The following is a 21,420-nucleotide window of genomic DNA, read 5'->3' on the forward strand; positions in this document are numbered from 1 at the left end:
AACTTAAGTTTCAGCTCCAACATGTAAGCATCTTGGCATTTATCACATTTGTGCTTGCCACAAGAAAAAGCTGGTCAGACTAAAACTAAGAAAATTTTCTCAGACACACCAGAAGACTAAGCTGTAGGACAAATGGCTGCCCCAAGTCTGAAGAGAAGATATATCTAGAGAGGTGGTCCAAGGTGTGCCTAGATCGAGCAGGCCGCTTGAACTGTTTAGTGGTAGCACTGAGTGGCCATTTTGCTTACTGACTGGAGTATGAGAATGATTCAGAAATGAACTTGAGGAGACTGAAGGTCACACTCTGAGGTGAGCCCCACACTTTTGTGAAATTTACTTCCGGGAACCACTTTTGTCACAGTAGAGACAGGAGCAAGATCTCTTCATGGTTCTTGTCGAGAGGAGGAACTTGGAATGTGCCTGGCACCTTTACTTAACAAAGGCATTCTTTTAAAGGAAGAAGACTCATCAGCTCCAGGAAGCCACTCTTCCTGTTCTGGCACTTTTTGTTTTACCTCCCGGGAAAGGAAACCAGGAGTTCAAGGGAGAAAGGCTGCCACCATGGAAGTACGGGCCAGGCAGGGATAGAAGGTGTTCTGCAGAGAAAACACAACTCTAAGACTGTCCTTAAAATGCTACTTTCTACTGGCAGACACAGAAGCGTCCTCTCCAGCATCTCACCTCACATCACTAGAGATCTAGTCAGTGGCTGTGGGTTGTGGCAAAAGGGCTGTAAGACACAAGGGAGACCGCGGCCAAGAGAGCAAACACAAAGAAGAAACTGAAGCCTGTGTTCTCTGTAAGTACAACGATACTGAAAGAGTTAAAAAATTTTAAACCTTCCACAGATGGAGTCAAGAGTGCAGATCAGCTTGTTCTGCGTTCTGGGTCCTAGGAAACTAGCTATCCACAAGATAAAATAGATGATAGATTGAATAGAGTTCAGAGCTGGGAGTTCAAGATGGCGTGACCAAGCGCTATGGGTACCAGAAACTAAAAACTGATCATAAGATAGATTGAATAGGGTTTGAGCTGAGAGTTCAAGTTAGCGTTCCTGTGCACCCTGGATACCAGGAGAGTTTGAGTTGTGCACCCTGGATACCAGGAGAGTTTGAGTTGGGAGTTCTCAGCGTGCCCATACATCCTGGATACCAGGAACTTGGCTGATTACGTATAGGCTCTTAGAGAATAGCCTGTTCCTTGTACCCTGTCACAAACTGAATAATGGGCTGGGACTTTCCACAGGTGCTCTCCAATAGCCCTCCCTTACTCCCCCTGTGTTGTGGTCCCCCCCACCCCAGTTGTGGTTTTGGGCTTTAAATTCTCTCTGTCTCCAAAGCCCCGGGGTCAGACCCCATTGCCCCTGCGTGGGCTACAGGTCTTGACCTCAGTATACTGATTAAAATATGCCTCTTGCTGATTACATCAAGTTTGATGTCTTGCAGTTATTGGGGTGGCCGCGATTTCCCGAGGCTTGGGTGAGGTCCTCCATTCGTGGGGGCCTTACAATACCTTTATCACTATCACCTCTGTTGGTGAGAAATTACAAGGTTTACTAAGAGACAGGAACACAGTTTGAGGGGGTCACATTCATTTGCTCAGGCTGCCATAATAAAATACCTAAGGGCGCAATGTAAACAAAAAGAAATCGATTTCTTACAGTTCTGGAAATTAGATATCAAACATGCATTATTGCTAGGTTTAGTTGCATCTGAGATACTTACCTTGACGTCTATTTAAGGGGCCACTTTGCTTTGGCATCATGGGGTCAACTCTCTGGGTATGTTTAGGTCCTAAACACCTTATCTTTTAAAGCACTAGTCACACCGGATTAGACCCACAACGTAAGCCATTTAACTGCATTAAGTCTTTGAAGAACTTATAACCAACTGCAGTGATATTTGAGGGTAATTGGGACTAGAACATACATTTATGAATTTGGAATATAATTTAGTACATAGCAGGCAGAAAGCCCCAGAGAGAGACTCAGCCATAACAACTATTACATGGGGAACTTAACTATGGCTCGTGTGATAAGAGGTTTAATGGGAGAAGTAGGCACATGTGCAATCAGTTAGGTACTGTAAGCAGAAAGGCCACGCAAGAAATCAAGAAGAAAAGCTAGAGAGAGAGGATGCCTTCACTGAATTCACAGTAGTACTGAGCCCAGTGACGGCCAACAGAAATCTCCAAACGGAGATGGGAAAAGAATGAAGAAATAACCCAAAGCAAAACAAAAGGCAAAGCATACAACATACAAGTAGCATGGGAGAATTTCAAAGGCTACAACATACACATAACTACAGTCTCAAGGAGTGGACTAGAATAAACATTTGCACTAATAATGATAAGACTTTTTTAATTGAATGACATTCATGAAACTGTAATCACACAACCCGGTAATTTAATCTTTAGACATGTACTCAAAATAAGTTGAAAACATGCATCCACACATCTGCAAATGTTGGTGTCAGTACCATTCATGGTAGTCAAAGAGTGGCAATAACTCAAAAGCCTACAGATGAATAAGTAGGATATGGTATATCCACACCAAAGAATATTATCCTGCAATAAAACACATAAAGTGGCTGGTACGTGCTACAGACAAATGGAAAAGCCACCAAAACATTATGCTAAGTAAACGAAGACAGAAAAAGGTAACGTATTACATGATTTCTTTTAAGGAAATGTCCAGAATGGATTAATTTATAGAAACAGGAAAGTGACTGCTGATGGGTCCAAGTACTGATGGAAAAATTTCTGAAATTTATTGTAGTGATTGTTGCGCTAATCTGAGAATATGCTAAAATTAATTGATTTGTACATTTATTACATTTATTTGTGTGTGCATCTGTGTGTGTGCCTATAGTAGCACACATGATTGCAAACGTGTGCAAGTGCCACAACACACACGTGAGGTCTGAGAACAACTTTCAGAAGTCTGTTCTCTTCCACCATGTGTTTCCCAGGGATCCAACTCAGGTCATCAGGCTTGGCGGAGACAGCCACTACCCACTAAGCTATATTGCCACCTCGAGGCAATATTTTAAGGAAGTGAGTTGTACATTTATGAGTTACAGTTCACTAAGTGTGTTATAAAAATACACAGCCGTTTGTATTACTTTTGGATTAAGAACAGTTTCTTCTGGTAAAGGGCTTTAGGCAACCTACTGGATTATAAATATTAAGGAATGTGAGAATTTAAAATTCCAACTCAGATATCATCAAAACCAACTATGTGTTCCTTGTAAGAAAAGCAACAGATAAAGTCAGATTGTATCCAAGGTTTAGAAAGAAGTAGCTAAGTTTTTATCTATACGCCACTACAAATAATCCGGTCACAGAATTCTAAATGGGGAAAGGATTCAGACATATTAGTTCAATGATCTCACACCTGGGACAGTCTGGGACCAGGTATTAGCAGTTTTAAAAACTTCTCCAAACCCAGTTACACAAACTCAGATGTACTGCCTCAGGTACACAGATGCGAAAACAGAATACAAACCATCTGCATTCCAAGTCCTAGCTAATTGCCAGCAAAGGGTCCGCTATTTCCAAAGCAGCTGTGTATGCCACTAATGTCCCTCCAAATGCACTCAACCATTCCACTACCATACTAACTTCCTTTGGCTTGCACAGATCTGCCCAGAGATACTCAAGAGCTCACTGTAGTACCTCTGTGGCCATTCTCTCCACTCCCCCCCCCCCAAATAAAAACAACCCACTTTCCATACTTCATCTGATGTCACTTGATAACAGCTTCAGGTTCAGGTTTGTCGTAGGCAACACAATGTGCCTTGCTGCATGTATTCAATGCATTTGACTTCTGTTCATGTCCTAGCTATTCCCCAGCTCCACCCGCTGGTTCCCTGCATCAGCACCATCTGATATGTATGCATCTTAACTTCTGCTTCGTACAGAGCTCTAGTGTTTGAGCAAGTGCCTCAAAATAACATTCTAGCCCACGTGACAAGACACAAGGAGCCTATCACGTGTCCCCCATCTCAAGCTTATCTAGAGTTAAAGCAGTACTTCAGAGTCAAGCACTGTAGGAGGCTGGCTCTGTCTGACACTATAGAAGGAAACCAACGTGATTAGACACATCACTCTCCCTAGGCACCACAGTCAGCTAATCCAACTAATTTCCACAGGAGTCTGAATGTTGGGCCAACTGTTTTGAGCTTATAGCCGTTTTTCATTATATCATCTAACTTTGGGTTAATTTAGAAGGAACATGGGTGAGGACTGACTGACTGCAGGTCATCAGTCCAACCTGCAGCCCACAATATGGATTTCCTGTAACTGTCCTTTACAGCTACAGATGGGTAGTGCCTGGAAAAGCAAATAGCATGATATAGGAGAGGGAGGGAACTGGCAGGGTTCCACAATCCCTTTTGATGGGACAACCCCCCAATTAGTTAAGGACCTCTCAGAAGTCTCCTCCTCCCCAATAGCACTACTGTGAGAATCAAGCTTTTACCACATTTTTAGGGGACCCAACTCATACTCAAACCATATTCGACTGAAAAGCAAATTCACAAGGAAGGCCGCAAAGCTTAAACTTCAAGGCCTCTTTATTTTAAAAGCCTTGGAAGGTACATCAAAGATCGGTCTTCGTAGTATTTATTTATTTATTTATTTATTTATTTATTTATTTATTTATTTAAAACAGGATCTCACTGTGTAGCCCTGGACCTCTCTATGTATACCAGGATACTCTGAAACTCACAGAGATTCATCTACTTCTGAATCCTGAGAGCTGGGATCAAAGGCATATGCTATCACATCTGGCCTTAAGTGTTTTTATCTGGACATTTGAATGCCTTTTCTTGACTGGGTCTTCTCAGGTTGTATAAGCATCAGGCATGCCCACAAAATCTGGACCCATCTCTGACTAGGTCTAATATAAGCTGGAGAGCCTTGATGGCAGTCCTATTAGACCTACTCAGAGATGGATACTTGACTCATAGTCAAGATCGCGAGGAAAACTCTTCAGCCACATCAGGACCAACTAGACAACATCTTAGGAACCAACCACACGCTCAGCTCAGAGATGTGTGTATCCAGCACAGTGAAACCAAGCACCGCTGACTCTCATGGAGAGCCACTCACTGGGCTGCCTTAGAGTGACAGAGATCATTTCCCCAGACAGCTGGAGAAACAGACAAACCCTTTCATCCTAGGAAAGATAGCAAAAAACCAACAACATCCTACAACCTAAAACAGCACAGCACCAAGGATGTAAGGCAGCAACAGGATCTTCTGATTGTGAACTGAGTCTAAATTATTGCACATCAGAGGGACCAGTCACTGGGATGGAAGCTAATGAACATTCCTTGATCATTTACCATACACACAATACGACTCAAGCTATTGAGGATACTGCCTATATAGACAAAAAATTCCTGCCTCTGTGATTTTATATCCATTGAAGAAGTAAATAATGAGCAAGAAAAATATAGAGAGTGTGAAATAGTGGTAAATACTGATGAAAAAATACAGCAAAGACAGACAGCATATGTGGGTCATTTAATCAGGAAGCTTGGACTGATAATACTTCTGCGGTAGATGCGCTCCTGGGAGAGATATGGGTCTTTGCCAGGGCAGCATGATAAACAGAGAGAAGAAATGGGGAAGCAGAGTGCTGCAGCCCCAACGAATCATCCATGCCCACAGAATCCTATAAACATCTCCTGAAAGGTTGCCACATTCTCCAAAAGAAGCCAATGTGAATTCCAAGCTTGGGGAGGCAGGGTCCGTATTCCCTGCATGAGAAGGGTGGACTCAGACAAGCCAAGAAAGCAGGGCATGGAAGGAAAAGATAATCTCCTCTAAGGACAGGGCAAACTCCATGTTTTAAAAACATTAATAAATAAAAGTAAAAATGCAAACGTAAAACCAAAATAGGCTTTTTCAGTGCACATGGAGACGGGGCAGGCTTGTCAGGATTTGATCATTACAGACTGTTTCTTCTATGCTGATGGAGCCTTTGGGGTGACATTGAGAGAGTATTTGAGACAAAGAGCACCCCTTGACACATCCAAGGACATGGATGCTGAAACACTGAAGGTGGCGAGTCTCTAAGATCTCCATTTACATGAGAGGCAGAAAATAATCTCCCACCCGCCATCTATACTGTATAATGAACGTTCTCTCTGTTCATCGATTTGGAGCCAACCCACACAGATATTTTCTGCCAACCACTTTATACAGGTAGGTTCATAGGCCCTGGTAAGAGATCCTGTTGTGGTCAGCGGCAGGGTTTAATAAAGTACGTCTGTCCCATGGCACGTTTATTCATTGGCTCTGCAGATCATAATCAGAATTACTGGTGACGATCACACAGACAACGCAATGGGGTCTACAGAAAGTAAGTGCACATTTATTTTAACATCATGTCCTCTGCCTGTGAAGGAAAGGACATAGAAAATAAACATAATTTTCACCTGGTAAAGCACTAGTATTTCATTTTTATTATTATATTTTCTTTGCCCCCCCCCAAACTGAGCATGAAACCATTCAGAAGGAATCGTGAAGCAAATACAACTGAGCCACCAGGCAGCTTGAGGCTCCCCACTCTCCAAGCCTCCTTATATCCTGCATGTGCTGTAGACTTTGAGGTGAAAAGGAAACATCTCTTAGCCATGTGGCACAGAGGCTGAAGAACAGCATGAAACAGCAACACAGGGATAGTGAGAGATCCTCTCAGACACAGATCAGACATATGACACTCACTTGAGAGGGGTTGCTTAGCTGCTTATTTTTATTTCATGTCTTTAGGGCATGACATAATGTGTGTGCATGAGTGTGTACGTGTGTGTGCCTGTATGTGCATGTGTGTGCATGCACACATGAGTGTGTGTGAATGTGTGTCTGCGTGTGTGTGTGCATGTGTGTGCGCACGTGTATTTGTGTGTGTCTGTGTCTGCTTGTGTGTGTGTCTGTGTGTGCATGTGTGTGCATGTGTGTGTATGCATCTGTGTGAGTGTGTGTGTGTGCATGTGTGTGTGTTTGTGTGTATGTGTGTGTGCTTGTGTGTGTGTGTTGGAGTGATAAAACCAAGCTCATTGATATCTCTATTATTTACTTTTTGAGATAAGGACTTTTAAAATACACTCTCTAGATCTTTAGTATTAATTTATTATTATTTTATCATCATTATTATTAACTATGGTCACAAGACTGTACAGTAGTTCCCCAGAGATTATTATCCAATGTAACTGAACCTTTGTACTATGTACCTGGTGTCTCCTTAGACTCCTTGGGCCTTACCCCTGTCCACTGTTCCCTCTATTCTGCTTTCTGATTCTACTCTTAGATTCCAAACATAAGTGACATCGTGCAACGTTAGTTTTTGTGCCCAGCTTGTTGCATTTAGTATAAGGTCCTTCAGGGTCATCTTCCAACACAATGAATGACTGGGTTTCCATCAAGACCCTGAAAGTCAAAGGCTACTAGTTCAAGACTCACCTGGTGGACTCCCATGTCCTGCTGCAGCTGTGGCGATCGCAAAAGCAGAAGCAGGTGACACAGAGCAGTGGGTGCTGTCAGCTACCTGTCCTGGTTATTTAAAAAGAAAGAAATGGAATGGAATGGTGAGGTATACCAATGAGATTCTGTGGTGAATAATTTCATTTTAATACCTGTATTAGATGAACGATTGGGCCCAAGACAGGCCAATGCTATCCTTGTAATTAGGCAAATAATGATATTATACACCAGCAATTGCATTCTAGGCAATTCTAGGCAAACTAAAATACACATCCATGCAAAAACCTGTACATATTCACAGAAGCGGCATTCACTGTAGCCAAAAAGTAGAAACTATCCAATGCGCATCCACTGATAAATAGGTTTGAAAAATATAATATTCCATCATAGAAAGGAATGAAGTTCTGAGACATACAATAAAATGGATGAAGCACTCGCTAGATGGAAAGGCCAGTTTTAAACGTCCCCCACTGGATGATTCTCTAAATGTCTAGACTGGGTGAATCCAAACACACAGATCGTAGATTAGTGGTTATGGGGGAGGCAGAAGTTGAAGAGTTTGTTGATGACTAAAAGATTTCTTTTAGGTAATGAAAATGTCCTAAAATTAAGCCATGGTCATGGTTGCCTGACCTTTTGAGTATATAAAATCCAACAAGCTACATATTTTAAAAAGAAAAATTTTGTGGTAAGTGAATTATATTGCAACATAAAACTATTTTAAGAAGACTCTACATCATGTTTTCTGTACAATTTATCAGTTTAATGCCTGAATGTTGCTATGTGTGTGTGAAGCCTTTGGTTTGATCCCATGCCACAGGAAGGATGAATTAAGTGTAGCCTATTTAAAACCAAAACATTTATGGCTGTGGGTGTCGCAGTTGGTGAAATGCTTACAGCAAAAGCGTGATGACCTGAGTTAGGATCTCCATCACCCACTCAAGAACGCCAGCCTGGCAGCACGCACCTACAATCCCAGCACTGGGATACACAAAGCCCCAGAACTACCTGCTCCTTCAGTCTAGCAAATTAGTGCATTTCAGGTTTAGTGAGAGGCCCTAGTTCAAAACAGAAGGTGCAGAGAGACAGAGAAAGACATCCGATATCCACCTTTAGCTTCCACACAGACAGGCATAGGTACATGCTCTCTCTCTCTCTCTCTCTCTCTCTCTCTCTCTCTCTCTCTCTCACACACACACACACACACACACAGAGAGAGAGAGAGAGAGACACACACACACACTTACTTTCTCAAGGCTGCTTACTGCCACCTTGTTAATCTGAATCAGACTATTGAACTCAGGTTCAATCCCCAGTGCCAGTATGGTGGAGGGACAAAGCCAATTCCCATAGGTTGTCCATCTGCATGGGTCGTCCACATGTATGCTCTGGCACATATACACACCCTCCTCAGTAAATAAATGACTGCAGTGTGAAGCATCTAATAGTTTGAATTGAAAGGACATATCGAGCAGCCTCTGCAGCAGCTTTCATGTCTCAGACTGTACTAGTCGCATAGCATTTCCTGTTGCTGTGGCCAGACGTCACTGGTTTCTCTCGGGCTTTTAGAGAAAAGTGTATGCTCTGATTCTGAGCTGAAAAGCACTGAGTAGCTTGCTTCTCAGTAGTATGAATTTTAGTATTCATACAAAAAATAAATAAGTAGATGGATAATAAATAAGATGGATGAATAATTGGTATATATACGACAGATGATAGATAGATAGATAGATAGATAGATAGATAGATAGATAGATAGATGATAGATAGATGCCAGACATGAATGGATAGATAGATAGATGATAGATAGATAGATAGATAGATAGATAGATAGATAATGATAGGTAGGTGATAGATAAATAAATGATTGGTTGATTGATATATAGATACATAGATGATACACAGGATGGATGGATAGATGAATGCATAGGTTTTTAATGAATGGATGGGTAGATAGATAGATGAAGTAAAGAACTTCACAATGTTCCCAAACATGAAAACAAGTAGCAAACAAATTAGTAAACAGCAAGATACTGACTGCACAATAGGAAAATACGTGACACTCTCTCCTATTTGTCGCCACTATTTTATCCCAGGTTCTAGGTCATTACCTCTATTCTCAAGTCTGTATGACAAATAATAAATCCTTACATAAATTAAAATTTTATATGTGAACGCACATGTGACTATAAAACAAAGCTCTAGTAATAACAGGGTGAACAGTATTTAACTCTCGCCAGGCTTCCGTAGGCTCTGATCACATTCTCTTCCAGGTGACAATGAACCCAAGGAAGGCCACTGTGACACTTACCAAGTGAAGTGTCAGGTCCTGTATTGATCAGGGCATTAGGAACAGTGGAGAGATTTATCTGATTCCGTGGCAGTCATGTGACAAGATAGGAAAGACTAGTGGGCCACCTTCATTTGCCAGGACGACCCAAATGGCAAGGAGATTGGTAACTGGTCAGGAGTCTGACTTAAGAACTGCAATCTGCTCAGAGCGGACCCAACACTCTTATTGCTGCTCTCCCTGCCAAGGGCTGATGGTGACAGCTTCTACAGAGAGGATGGGGCCACAGAGGCAGTGACCTCTTGGAGACATGGCCTTTCATCTTTTGCTAACATGCCATAGCTGAAGCCGGAGAGTAGGGGACAAAAACAACCTCTCCACTTGGCTTGGGTTCCTTGGAGTGAATCTGGTTTCATAATTTTCTCTTCTGACTTGAAATAATCACCGTTGGAAGGCATCAGGGAAAGGAGACATTTCAAAACAACTCTTATTTGGATATTTATTTGAGCAGTAAGGACAGAAAATGGGAGATAAAGTATTTCTGCTTTCTGAGCAGTCTCTCTCCCAATTTGCAGATATTTGTTGTGTTTCAAAACGAACTATGGCATCATATAGCATAATTCTTATAACTGTACCCTGAAAATACACACCAGGTTCTGCCACTAATAATAATTATAGGGTCTCATTAAACTGAACTTTATTTTATACAAAATAAGAATTACTAATATGGTTTTCCCAAGCCTACTCATATAGCTTACACTGGGACTCAGGGTAGGGATGCTGATTCCTCAACTAGCCATCGCCAAGATGGTCATTTTATTCTCTTTCTCTACACAGAACACATCACAATGCCAGAATCAGCAATATCAGCCAGACTAAAATTAGGCTTCCTGATCCCTGATAGTTCTACGTCTTTGACCTATATGTTACCTACGTAATATTAGCTATAATCTTACCTAATGTGATATTAATTACCAAGATTAGTTCATCTTTGTTAGTTTTGTTGTTGTTAGTTAGTTAGTTGTTTGTTTTTTTTAGAAATATTTAGGGGTAGAAAAAAGCAGAGATGGCTTAGCAGAATGTCACAAGGGCCCCGGTGGCTGTTAGGTAAACCTAGAACAGATTTGGAGAGTAGGTTGAAGGAAGATTAGTTAATCTTTGTAACTAATATTACATTAGTTAATATTATAACCAAGTAGCACACTGATCTAGAAGCCCAAGATGACTTTTCTAAGTCCCTGTCTGAGCTCTTACCTCCAGGCTGGCGATATCTGAGGTTCCGGGGAGTCGTGGGAGACCTACAAGGTGACATGTCTGCGGAGTCTCCCGCTTTGTCAGCTGGTGCAGACTCCAGGGCGGCTGCTGGAAAATACAAGGATGTTACCCAGGCCATGAGTTCGAGAGTACCTTGGCAAAATCAGGCATAGAAATGTAAATTTCTCCACCGATCACAAACATTTCATATTGGCTTACACGTTTAAAATACTTTCCGGTAAAATCAAGTCATTCTGCTCAACAGAACATTAAGAAAATAAATTATTAAGAACATAATCATAACTACCCAGGCTAATGTTCCACTGATCACATCCAACCTGCGGGCTAACCTTGGCTCATCCCTCTGACCAGGCAACAAGATGTTAAAAAGAACAGTAAGTGTGCTGTAGGTCCCCTGCCTTCCAGAATGGCTTTTCTTGAAACAGAAAAATGAACTTTTTTCAGATTAGAAAATAAACTGGAATTAAAGCGAGGGTTTCTTCTTTGCCTTGGATGTCTGCTAAGGCAGCCAAAACTTGACCTCTAATCCTATGTGCCAGGAAGCCCAGAGAAGGGCCTTTAGGGTCTCCCCCACATGGTAGCATTAACCAAACATGGGTGTATGGCAAATTTATATGAACTAAAATTAAAGTCAGACGTTAACTTCCCTCTAGCATAGCCATGTCGATGCTTAGCAGCCACAGATGGCTAAGAACCACAATCTTGGACAATAGAGCTATAAGGCAATTCTCTCTCGCCTTGAAAAGGTGCTTTGACTAGCAAGACAGAGCTACACATCGCTAGTAAGCAATGACATTCCTTTCTCTCCTCTCCTCTCCTCTCCTCTCCTCTCCTCTCCTCTCCTCTCCTCTCCTCTCCTCTCCTCTCCTCTCCTCTCCTCTCCTCTCCTCTCCTTTTCTTTCTTTCTTTCTTTCTCTCTCTCTCTGTCTGTCTCTTTCTTTCTTTCTCTCTGTTTGTCTCTTTCTGTCTTTCTCTGTCTCTCTCTTTCTTTCTCTCTCTCTTTCTTTCTCTCTCTCTTTCTTTCTTTCTTTCTTTCTTTCTTTCTTTCTTTCTTTCTTTCTTTCTTTCTTTCTTTCTTTCTCTCTTTTGAAGTAGGTATTGTTAAAGTCAGGCAAGAGCCTGGCCTCTAAGCTACATCTCCAGCCTGAGTGGAACTTTCTTCACTGAGCTGTAGAAAGTTTAAGGTGATGTGAATCTTGGGGTGACAGCTGATACCCCAGAATGAAAGATGTGTCTTTCTGAGACTGCAGTCAGGGCTACAGAGAGATGCTTGTAAATTCCTTCCCCTGGCTTCTTATGCAGGTAAAACAATAACATGTGTATTATTCCAAAAGAAAGCAGAACCAAAACCTAATATATGTCCAATATTTGCTTTTTAATCAGGTCTTTAATTGACTCACCGTGATTAAATTTTAGTGCCATTTCCACTAATATATTGTCCTGGTCAATTAAGCAACTTCCCTTGTCACACCATTCAAGGTTTTACTCAACAAAAAGTAAAGCGTTAGAGAAAACGTAACGATTTCATGTAAAGCTGTTTTTAAACTTTCATATTATTTGCTCCCTTAGAATTACGGCCACAATTTTAATCTTTTGAAACGCGACAGAGAAAGAAAGGAAGTGCTTAGAATCTTTTCCTGAATGACATAATTACAGTAAAGCTGGAAAGATGCATACAAAAAAGAAAAAAAGAAAGCCAGCGCTTAGCTGTTGGTTTTATTATTTTCTAAACAGCTCCTTCATCGTTCAGTAATGGGAAGCATCTGTTGCAGAAGAAGGACAGAATATCAAATACAAATCCTTGGTTCAATCCAAGCACACATTCACTCATCTGACGGGAGGAGGAAACCTTTAGTCAGCAATAACAAAATATACATTTTTTTTTTTTTTAGTTATTGTATTGACTGAGAGAACTAAGTAAGACCTCGATGTCCTGAAAGATAAGGAACACAAAGGATAAACTGTCAAGGTAACAGAAGAAGCCTACAGAAGCAGCCTTACCACCCCGGAAGAGTAGGCAAGTACTTCTTTCTGGCTTGCTCACTCCCAACTAAGCACTATGCAAACAGCTTTGCCTACAGGACAAGTGGGCAGATGTGGGCTCAAAACAAATGCTAAAATCAGGAGCACATTCAGCCTCCAGGCAGGCAATTTTCAAACTAAGAACAGGGAAACAGACTCTGGTGCTGTGGGCCATGCAACCCCACTTGGGCAGGTGAATTGCATAATCATGGTCTGTGTGACCCCGGTTAGGTAAAGGACAGTGGCTGTGCTGGCAGCCACTGGGCTCTCCATTCCTGCCTGGCTTGCCATTGGGTTGATTTTCATTGAGAACCCATCACTGATAAATTTCTAACTGTTTGTTTTTTTTTTTTTTTTAAGAAACATTTGGGGGAAGAAAAAAGCAGGGACAAGCCTAGCAGAAGGACAGGAGGGTCCTGGTGGCCATTAGATGAGCCTAGACTAAATTTGGAGACTAGGTTGCAGAAAGATTAAATTGCATTGTTTATCTCTAAAAAATTATTGCTCTGTTTATTTTGAGGGATATTTTTTTCTCTTCTTTTTATCCATGCCATTTAAAGTTTGCTTGAACTATTACAAAATGGCCTTACCATTGTAGTGACAGTGAGATTAGGCAATGGTCACCAGCATTTGAATGTGCTTACCCTAACTGGGTGGCAGTCAGAGAGACCTATGCTCGTTGTGGACAAAGCTGGTGTTACACAGTGAGATTGTATGAGGCTGAATTCTGAAGTGCAAGGCAAAAAAAAAAAAAAAAAAAAAAGTAGCAGCTCTTGGCACTGGACTCTTATTCAAGTTTGCCAGATGTTTTGACTCTTAATGTTATGCAAAGTATATGCAAACATATTTCAAATTAAAGATTGGTCTGAGCCTTCCATTTCCCTGCCTTTTTGGAATTTTTCAGGACTGGACAGAAAGGGGAATGAAGCAGCACCCTTGACTTACACAGATGTCACATGTATCTGTGCACACTTACACACAAGCATGCATCTCCATGGACACATACGCTTTGAATCATCAGGCTGATGCCTCGGTGTTCAACCACATCTCCCATAAAGCTATTCATGACCAACACCGCCTATACACCAATGCAGAATAAAAATTGAGTCTATAATGGATCCGTCTTATCTATTCAGAAGAATGCCCACAATACCACCGTGACAGCAGTTTAAATTCTAAGCCTTTTACTGTGGGGATCCATTTATCAAGTCCCAATAGCCAGGAAAGATGAACCTGCTCAGACAAGCTGTCCTCAGCTTTCAATGTGAGCAACATAATTGGTCTCCTGTCTACCTTCATTCTGTCAAATAAAAAAAAAACTCAGAAGTGAAATCAAGGATTCCAGGGCTCAGAGGACCACACAGAAGACCATACAGCCTCCATTCTCATGTAACTTTCCACCCTTCCCCCATCACCTGATTTCTTTACCTATTTCACGTTTAATCCAGATGCGTCTGGTCATGAGTCCGTTTGACCACTATCTTAAATGCTATTAGGGGTAATTGGGAAATAGATGTGTAAAGACATTGGAAGCAGCTACAGAAAGGAAGAGAGAATGGAAATGTAATGGAGCTCTTACTATCTGACTGCAAAGAGCCAACGGGGCTGTGTTAGCAGGCAGCTATGCCCGGAAAGCCCAGGAAGCAGAGGTACCCGCATTTCTAGAGTACAGCCTTACCTCAGGCAGCTCATTAACCACACTCCTTGGACTTTCTGCTCCACTTGTAAGGAGAGGCCAACAGCAAAGCTAGCTGAATATGCAAAATAGTTCTTCTCACCTATTACCCAGAGATCCCAACTCTTAGAATAAACTCTAAATCATTTGCTTGAGGCAAACCCAGTAGGGGAGAGCAATTCTGCCTTCCCTGTAGCTAACCCTGTACTGTGAGAATGAACACCTTTAGTCCCAGGTCCTCTCCATCTGCCAGCCCCAGGGTATAGCCAGTCAAGGCTTTGAAGCAACTAGGGAGCTTTGCCCAGATTTTTCTCATTTTTTAGAATCTCTTCATGCTATGGGTTCAATCTATCCCTATGTGGGAAGATTAATCTTAGCCCAACTGTGCTGAGAGTTGGGATCTTAAAAAATGATTAAGCCATAAATGCTCTACCCTCATAAAAATACCACGCTATCTGCCAAGAGCAGGTTCTCTCCTCGGACTCCTCCCCTTGCTCAAGTGAGGCTGCCTACACTTCTATTACTCTACACAGAAGAAAAAAAAAAAATGTTCGTCTCTGGGACATCTTGCACTCTGGAAGCTCTGAAAGACAAACGTCTGTTGATTATGAATTACATAGGTTTAGATAGCATAACAGCTACAAACAGATTGGGCCCTAAAATCTAACTGTGTCCTCTAGCTTCTTGCTCCGAGAGGAAGAAAAAAAAAAAACTGTTCATCTGTAACCCATGCTAAACAGTGTTCTAGACCTGTGCACTCCAAGGCTACAGATTAGAACTAAAGAAGGCAGTGACCAAATTCTATGTATGTGCTCTTCTGTATGTGTGCTCTTGTGGGTGCACTTGTGTGATCACGTGTGCACATGTGTATGCTTGTGTGTATACTAATGTGTATGTATGTGTCTGTGCTCATATGTGTGCATGTGTGCGCTCATGTGTATGTATGTATGTATGTGTGTGTGCTCTTGTATATGTGTTCTTGTGTGTATGCTCATGTGTGTTTGCTTGTGTCTGTGTATTCATAGGTGTGCATGTGTGTGCTTTTCTGTGTATTCTTGGGTGTGTTCATGCTGTACATATGTGTATATGTTTGTGTAAGCATATGCATGCTTATGTGTGTATATGTTTGTGCATGTGTATATGTGTAGTTGTATGTGTAGGTGTTGCATGTGCTTCCCAGGAGAACTGAGATCAGGATTTTGAAGAGATAGTTGAACTCATGTTCCTCGCACTTTTCTTAAAAATTAAGGAAATCCTTTTACATACAACATAGTTGAGCCTTAAGGCCACTAAGGTAAGTAAGTGAAGTAAATCAGCCACCAAAGGCCAAATATGGTCTAATTTCACTTCAGTAGATTTACAGTGACAGAACATAGCATGGTGCTTGCCAGAGCTGAAGGGAGGGAGGAATGAGGCTTTGCTCAACAGCTGTGGGATCCTGCTTGTTGTGAATGCTTTTGATTGCTCAACTTTCTTATCATTAAAATATCACCGTGGTATAAGAACAGAGGGAAGGAGAAACTATTAGAAGGACTTTTGTTTTCACCTGAGTCAATGTTTGGATGCCTTAGAGAAACTAGGCAGTCCTGCTTAGGGGCTGCTCGTGGTGTCAAGCAGTGAAGGGCTGTTCACGTTCAGGAAGGACAGTCACTCCAAGGAGCTCTTGCTAACCCTACACATACAGTTTCCTTGCCTCCCTCTAAGGCACTAGGTTCTCATGGCTCATATTAAAGACAGACAGTCCCTGGTCATGCTCAGTCAGGCGCAGTCTCCTGCCTTTCTGCTTTCTGCTCCTGTTCCCCCCCCCCTTTGTAATTACATGTCTTTTCCCAACAGAGTCAGAGTAGGGTACCATCCTGTTTCCCCATCCAACTGTTCCAGCCACTGGAGCACACACAGTATCTGCTCAGCTTCCAGAAGAGCCCTGACCATTCATGGGTCATCCCAGCCCTGAGATCAACCAAAGGGAGCCAGGAAGCCGATATCGAAATCCTTGGTCCTGAAGTGCTGATTCCAAAGAACAAGAGAATGCAGATTTGTTCTCCATTCACTGGAATCTGGTAACAGAGGGAAAACAATCCACCATGCCCTGAGAAACTCCTGGACTGTACAGGTCACTGTGGCCTCAGAGAGGGCTAAGATAAGGCCACATCCTATTCTATCCCAGGAGCTGTTGCCTGTATGTGGGATATGTTCTTCTAGCTGGGCTGCCTCGTCTGGCCTCAGTGGGAGAGGATGTGCCCACCCTTACAGAGAGAGTCTTGATATGCTAGGGTGGGGAGATACACAGGGGGCCCCACCCACTCAGAGGAGAAGGGGAGGGGAAGGATTGTGGGAGTGGGTGACCGGGAAGAGGTCAGTGAGCAGGGTGTAAAGTGAATAAGTAATAGTAGAATAATAATAACAACAACAACAACAACAACAACAACAACAACAACAACAACAATAATAATAAATAGATAAGCCCAGGTCACTCCATCCGTGGAGGTGCTCAGACACTGGTGCTGGATAGAACCCCAGTTACATCTGTCACCTAGTCCTTGTCTTGTTATTTCCAAGAATTCACCATGATTTTGCAAAGCTTGTTGTTTTAATGACTTTTTAATTATCTCCTCCCTTCCTCCTCCTTAGTTGCTCACTTGTCAATTTAAAGAATTTCTTTAAAGGAAAAAAAGCTGCCACTTTGGATGATGACAACCACTCCAGTTAAAATTCCATTAAACACTTCACCCAGCAAGCTTATTTAAGTGATCTGGGGGAGACCGCACATAGAAGCTTCAAGCCAGCAGGAAAGCAATGGTCTGGGCCTCCATCTGAGTGGCGCCCTCCCCTGAAATCTGAGTGCTATAGGACGTATTGCCTGGTTTTTATGTTATTATCAATAAGTAACTCGGTTATATAAAAGAGGGGAAAGCTCTTTGCTGATGCAGCCATGAAACTTGCTTATATCACAATAACACTGGGTTTTAAATACAAGAGGCAGTCCTTAGAGCCCCACGGGGCTCAACCCTGAGGAAGACTGTACACCACTGCTTTTCCTACTGCTGTGACCAAATACCTGTCTAAAGCAACCCAAGGGAGCGAGGGTTTATTTTAGCTCACAGTTCTAGGTTCAGCCCATGGCAGTAGGGAAGCTGTAACAAGTAGGAATGTGAGAGAGTCCATCACCATGTGTCCACAGCCAAGACGCAGAGATGAGCGCTGCTGCTCACTTACCTTGTTCTTTTTTATTCAGCCCAGGACCCCAGTCCTGGGGTGATGCTGCCCACAGTTCATATGGTCTTCCCACATTATTTAACCCAGTCTATACACTGATCACAGGCATCCCCAGAGATGACTCTAGACCTCGTCGCATTGACAGTCAATATTAGCTGTTATACTAGAGGACAATCCCTGAGTGTTTTCCCTTCACTTAATAACCATTTACTTCCTGCTAAGCACTGGCCAAGGCATGGAAGATACTGAGAGGAACAAGCTAGTCAAGGTCACTGATCTCACAGAGTTTGCGAAGGACTTAAAGGTCCTGTCATAGGAAGGACCTAGGAGTTTTGAAGACACAAAGAAGAAATCATTGTAGCTGTGGCCTAGTAGATGAGAGAGCGTGAAGAGCATGCACTGGAGAGGAACTCAGCAACAAGTCTTGGAAGATCTGCAGACCTCGGAAGGAGAAAGGTACTCCATTCTATACGCAGTGGGAAACCACCACAGAAGGTAAACTCAGAAGCCATTCGATCATCCACGCTCTAAAAGCCATTTTGGAGCCATACATGGTGGACTCATGCCTACAATCCCAGCTCATAGAAAGTTTGAGGCAGGAGCATCACTAAAAATTTGAGAACAGCCTGGGTTACAAAGTAAAACCCTACCTTAAAGTTAACAAAATGTGGCTGCATCATGGAAAATTAACAGTTTCTGCTTTATATTACTGAGAAGTTCTTGGATTTTGGCTAAGGATGATTGGCTAATGAACTTCTCAGTAATATAAATCTTGATGTACCAGTCCTCTACTGATGACTAACTACAACTAGCCTTGACTACAGAGAATGAGAAAACCAGCTGCCTGCTGCTCCAGGGTAAGAATCTGCGAGGATGCGCGTGTTATTCAACAGGCGTTGTATCTATCCACCCTACTTCCTATGCAAACGTAAGAGAACAGCTTTAAAAACAAATAACGGAGATCCCAGAATGAATGGTAGGGAAGCAGGCAGCTGCAAGTGTGGGGTGTGATCATGTCAGTATGCTGGAGAATACACTCATTTAGGCCTGCTCTACAGATCCCCATGGGGGTCATCTTCATTCTCTTCTCTGGACCCCGACTTAGCTCTGGAACACAGAGACCCCTTGCTAAGATCCAGTGGTACTTTACCAGTGTGCGGTGGCGGGGACGCAGCAGGGCTGTGGGCGTTGGTGGGACTATTGGAAGATGAGGATATACTCAGGTCCAAGGCTCCGATCCTTGAGTTCAAGGAAGACGTCAAAGACAGCTTTCTGGCCCTCACAGGGGAGGATGTTCTGGACACAGCCAGGGGAGGTGGGGAAGAGAACTTGCGACAGAGACGTGGGGATTTTCCATCTACCAAATGTTCTCTGTTGTTCTGGCTCGTGGCAAAAAATAACTCTAACGACCTGAAAAGAAGAGCAAATTAACAGATTGTAGACAAATGAAGACAAGTCTCGGATGTCACACAGGAACACACACTCTCAGCTTGTCTACATCTGATGGTCTTGATACCCCTGGACTGCTACTGCTGGATTTCCTTAATCTAAATGTTACACATGCTTGTGCCCTTGATAGGAGAACACAGACAGACCATCTGGTCCCTTGCCACTAAGGAGTGGTGAAGCCTTTAAAGTAAAGGCATTCATTCCATCTGGGGGTGGGGGGGGGGGTCTTGCTATCGAGTCAATTACAAACACATCCCTTTCCTCAGATGAGCCACAGGTATATTTACCACTTAAGAGCATGATTTCCAATAATAATAATGATAATAACAATAATTAGTAATGAAGGTGCTGATGCTAAAATAAATGAGCCAGCTTCCAAATAATCATAGAATAATCTAAGGTCAGTTGGGGACTTTAGGAGTCTCCATGTCTTCCCTGGGGAATTCTGAGACTTAACACCTCTGCTGATGGAGTAAGGTCGGAGGTCAGCCAATCGCTTAGGAGCTGCTCTTAGAGACTGGCGTCTGCAAAGCCAGGGTACCTGACAGGAATGGAGGTGAAAGGCCTCTTGTAGATGTCCGAGAGCTTCGCCAGCACTACGGCGGCCGTGGTGAAAATGCGGTAGGTGTGCAGAAAGGTGTTGAGGAAATCGATGCTCAGAAACCGCAAGTCCGTCAACCGCTCCAAGAGGCGCTCCACGCTGGCGTAGCGGATCTGCGGCACTTTGCAGGAATTGAGTGTTTTACTGAAACAGATGTCAGTGTCGTCTTTATGAAGACGGGCATCAGACCTACATGCAAAGCAGGAGCCTGTGAGCAAAGCTGGTGCAGCTTCCGCCTGAGCCACCGAGTGCTGCAGCGTTTGTAAACACACACTCAAATGGGGCTTTCAGTGTCTTCCACAGACGACAGAGCGATGTTCAGGTGAATGACATGCCACAGATGTGATTGGGAACACAATGTCCACCAGGACATTCTAATTTAGGGAGGCTAGAATGAATTATGGGGGTTGTAATGACATGTGATCTTACTGTGTGGATTCCTTCTTGCTCTAACTCAATCGTATTTTATTAGGCAATACCGATGTCGTCTTTAGTAGAAAGAAAAAAGATTTCTCATGTGCTTAAAGCAGAATTTCAGAAGTATGCTTAAAACATAGTGGTGACAAGCCCTAGTGTACGGAGGAGAAAATTGTGTATATTCCTGCTGTGTAAAATATTAGGATACACTGTATTGTAAATATGTAATACCAGTATACAAGATATAATTTATTATTTTACCTTCTAAAACCAAATCTTTGATTTGTCAGTTAAACTGCTTCTGATATTATAACATGTTATTATCTATTCTTAACTTACTATGTCCTTCCAGTATTTTTTTTTCATTTAACTTCTCATTCTTTTTAACATTTTTCCTTTTATTTTACTTAATTTTTATTTTTCCTTTATTTATTTGTATTTTATTACATAACACATTATATATTATGTCTATTACATATAACATATAATTAATTAATTTATATATTTATTTATGTGGGGAGATACATGTGGAGTTCAAAGGACAACTTGCAGGAGTCAGTTCACTTCTACTGTGTGGGTTCCAGGGTCAAGCCCAAGTCACTGGGTTGTGGATACTCTTCTCCACTGTGCCCTCTCATGCTTTTTCCTAACTTCTTGAATTGAATGCATAATTAATTTAGTTTAGCCTTTCTGGCTTGTTAATATGCTTAAAATTTTAACATAATTTAACTCACAAATTAGCATGCCAGATTTGCATTCTGTTTTCAATATTCTGCAGTATAGAAAACGAATTCTTAAAAACATATAGTCCTGTGAATACTACCTAATACTGGCACCATGTAAAAAAAAAAAAACTCTACTTCGTGGTTCTGCAAATCTTTCCATCCGCTGTCTCTGACTTCAGCAGGAAGCTGTTCACTGGTGGCCTTGCTAGGAGGGCCACTGGAACCCCTTTAGGTTTCGCTTCCTTACCAACTCTGTTTC

General features: G+C 42.3%; 1 protein-coding gene across 3 annotated transcripts in view; it reads right to left on the reverse strand.

Moving 5' to 3' along the window:
• The window catches only part of Rasgrf2 (Ras protein specific guanine nucleotide releasing factor 2), a 222,777-nt gene that overhangs the window by 72,467 nt on the left and 128,890 nt on the right, over window positions 1-21,420 (reverse strand). The window contains exons 14-17 of one of the 3 annotated variants that reach the window (XM_076927135.1): window positions 19,960-20,208; window positions 19,120-19,379; window positions 11,036-11,140; window positions 7,471-7,560 (exon numbers count right to left, since the gene is read on the reverse strand). In XM_076927135.1, coding sequence (XP_076783250.1) covers window positions 7,471-7,560; window positions 11,036-11,140; window positions 19,120-19,379; window positions 19,960-20,208 — 704 coding nt within the window. Of the gene's footprint in view, window positions 1-7,470; window positions 7,561-11,035; window positions 11,144-19,119; window positions 19,380-19,959; window positions 20,209-21,420 lie in introns of all 3 variants that reach the window. The other 2 variants (XM_076927134.1, XM_076927136.1) reach the window with 2 other exon arrangements.

Source organism: Arvicanthis niloticus, chromosome 29 (assembly GCF_011762505.2).
Source record: "Arvicanthis niloticus isolate mArvNil1 chromosome 29, mArvNil1.pat.X, whole genome shotgun sequence".
NCBI classification, from domain to species: Eukaryota; Metazoa; Chordata; class Mammalia; order Rodentia; family Muridae; genus Arvicanthis; species Arvicanthis niloticus.